The sequence below is a fragment of the Sphaeroforma arctica genome, assembly GCF_001186125.1.
Source record: "Sphaeroforma arctica JP610 unplaced genomic scaffold supercont1.4325, whole genome shotgun sequence".
Lineage (NCBI taxonomy): Eukaryota > Ichthyosporea > Ichthyophonida > Sphaeroforma > Sphaeroforma arctica.
Window position 1 is genome coordinate 1 of NW_014036233.1, and position 2,547 is coordinate 2,547.

General features: G+C 41.7%; 1 protein-coding gene across 1 annotated transcript; it reads left to right on the forward strand.

Annotated features, from left to right (window-relative positions):
* Positions 1-73: 73 nt before the first annotated feature.
* Positions 74-2,408, forward strand: SARC_14228 (SYF2 splicing factor; the record flags this gene model as incomplete). The annotated part of the gene is made up of 2 exons (XM_014291639.1): positions 74-315; positions 981-2,408. 2 exons carry the CDS (start codon positions 74-76, stop codon positions 1,144-1,146), a joined length of 408 nt encoding a protein of 135 aa, XP_014147114.1. The 3' UTR covers positions 1,147-2,408.
* Between the last annotated feature and the right edge of the window lie 139 nt (positions 2,409-2,547).

Consider the following 2,547-nt stretch of genomic DNA (forward strand, 5'->3'; position numbering starts at 1 on the left):
ATGTATGTATGTATATGTGTATGTATATATATATATATATATTATAGGTGTGTGTGTGTGCGTGTGTGTGTGTATGGCAACTCATGCATGCATATTGAATCATTTGGCTTTAGGTTTTGGTGACTACATCACCGCCGGCACTCAATCCTACCAGAGAAACGTGAGCAACATTCGCGTAGATAAAGAGGAATACCAGGCACGACGAGAGATTGCGGGAGACAACTTCTATGTGGGCGTTAATGATCTGACTGTAGGAGCGCTTGGGGATGGCCGGGTGGATAATGTGGACCGTATGGTTAACGATCTGGAGAAACGGTGTGTTCTGATCGTTTGATGTATTTTGCATACATTTATCTAGTTGTGTATTCACGTAGGTAGAAGTATCATACCTGTGTGTGATATATTTCAGTGTCAATGATCTAACTGTGGGTGCCCCTGGGACCGGCCTGGTGGGGAGTGTAGATCGCATGATCAATGATATGGAGAAATAGTGTGCTTTGTTCGTTGATATATCTTATATTTATTTATATATATATATAGCCACGTAGATATATCATTCTTGTGTGTTGTATATGTTGGTACTATTGGGCTGGCTGTGGGTGGACTTGGGAATGCCTGGGCGGTCAATGATAACCGTCTGGGTAGTTTTTTTTTTAATCTGTTGGATCGATCTGTCCAATATGCGTTTGTTTGTTGATGCTTGTTCATCTATGGTATATTGGTATATATATCGACATATATATGTTGTGCTTGTGTGTTATGTGTGTGCTTAGGGCTAAAGTTGTAAAATCATATTTGAAATTCGCTTCTCAGTCTGTCACGTGTATATCTAGCATTTATGTCCTTCTTAAGTTGGCACGGATACTCATTTATGTCCTTCTTAAGTTGGCACGTATATCTAGCATTTATGTCCTTCTTAAGTTGGCACGGATACTCAGAACTAATATATCCTTTTTTCTAATTCCCGGCCGTTTGTACAGAATTGAGAAGCGGCAGAAGATGAGTCGTCGTCGTGCATTCGACGAAGACGGCGACATTAACTACATCAACGAGCGCAACATGCGCTTCAACCAGAAGGCCGAGCGCTACTACGGCAAGCACACCCAAGAGATCAAGGACAGTCTGGAACGAGGAACTGCCCTGTAGGCATATATCTGTATTCTTATGGAATATATAGAGCGAGGTGTATCCGTATATATATATATATATATATATATATGCATATGGTTTTGTGATATAAGTATACCATGTATGCATATATGTATAATCAACAAGCGCAGCAAACGCTTAAGCCAAAAGGCTGAGCGCTGCTACGACAAAAACACCCAGCAGATCAAGGGTAGTCTGAATAATGAAGTGCCGTGTAGGCTTCTATCTGTACTCTTATAGAACATACAGATATATATATATTTATATATATATGCATATATGGATGCACATGTGGATAATACGCTACCGGTTCATAGATTCTAGTTGGCTGTGAAGGCACTGGGATGACAACAACGTTGCCATTTAAAGCAAGCAGCGGGTATCAAGGCGTTATTGACACACCAATCATGGTTTGTCTACCCTTACACTATCTTATTGCAACATGATGGTCCAAACGCTCCCCCTTCAAGCTGCCATTCGCTGACAAACGCGTAGATCGTTTGTGCGGGAAGCGGAATCTATTCCTGTACGGGTTCCATGTAGACACTGGGAATTTGGAACCGAAGGTACACAACAGCTTCTTCTGGGGATACTCAGACTGGGGTCAACGGTAAAGTAACATCCTGGTACGCTCTCACCTGAAGTGTAGTGTGGTATTTCAATAAGAGCACACTAGCTATACATTGCATGGCATGGTAGAGTTTGGCCCCTGATTGATGGAGGGGGCAACGATATACACATCGCGATCTTGGTGCGGTGACGAATATATTTACCTCTCCTCGATTGTGAAGGTTGTCGGTCTCGAGTAGAAATGCATCTGATTAATGTAGGTCCACGTCCAGGTAGGAGTGGGTACTATCATATTACTAGACGCTATTATTGCAGCAAGTGTCATGGTGTGTCGTTAGGCGGAGCTGTGCAGAGGAATATCAACTAGCAACCGATACTCAGTGGAGCATATTACATGGCTAAACGCAATACATAAGTTAAAAACCCCAGACAAGTTCCATACGAGCGTGTACGTATCCGGTCCGGATTGCAGGGCTCGCGAGAGTACAGCATTCGTTGTGGTTGTTTGTGGTAGTCGTCTGAGTTCAGTTGAAAGAGTATCGAAATCTGAGGCGAAGGTGGTTAGACGACGTGTGGAAGTGGCTGAATTGTGTCATGGAAGCCGCGTGCATGTGATTTCTGAAGTGAAATAGAGATCAAAAATGATCACGAGGACTACACACGATGAAGTAAACAGAATTAAAATTAACTTTTTTATATATTTATGCGTGTATTGACTTGCTGTGAATTGCCCCAACCCCTCTTGCCGTTGTTGGGCCGTTTTCTAGTATATACAGATTATGTATATGTATATGTATATATATATATATATATATATATATTATATAT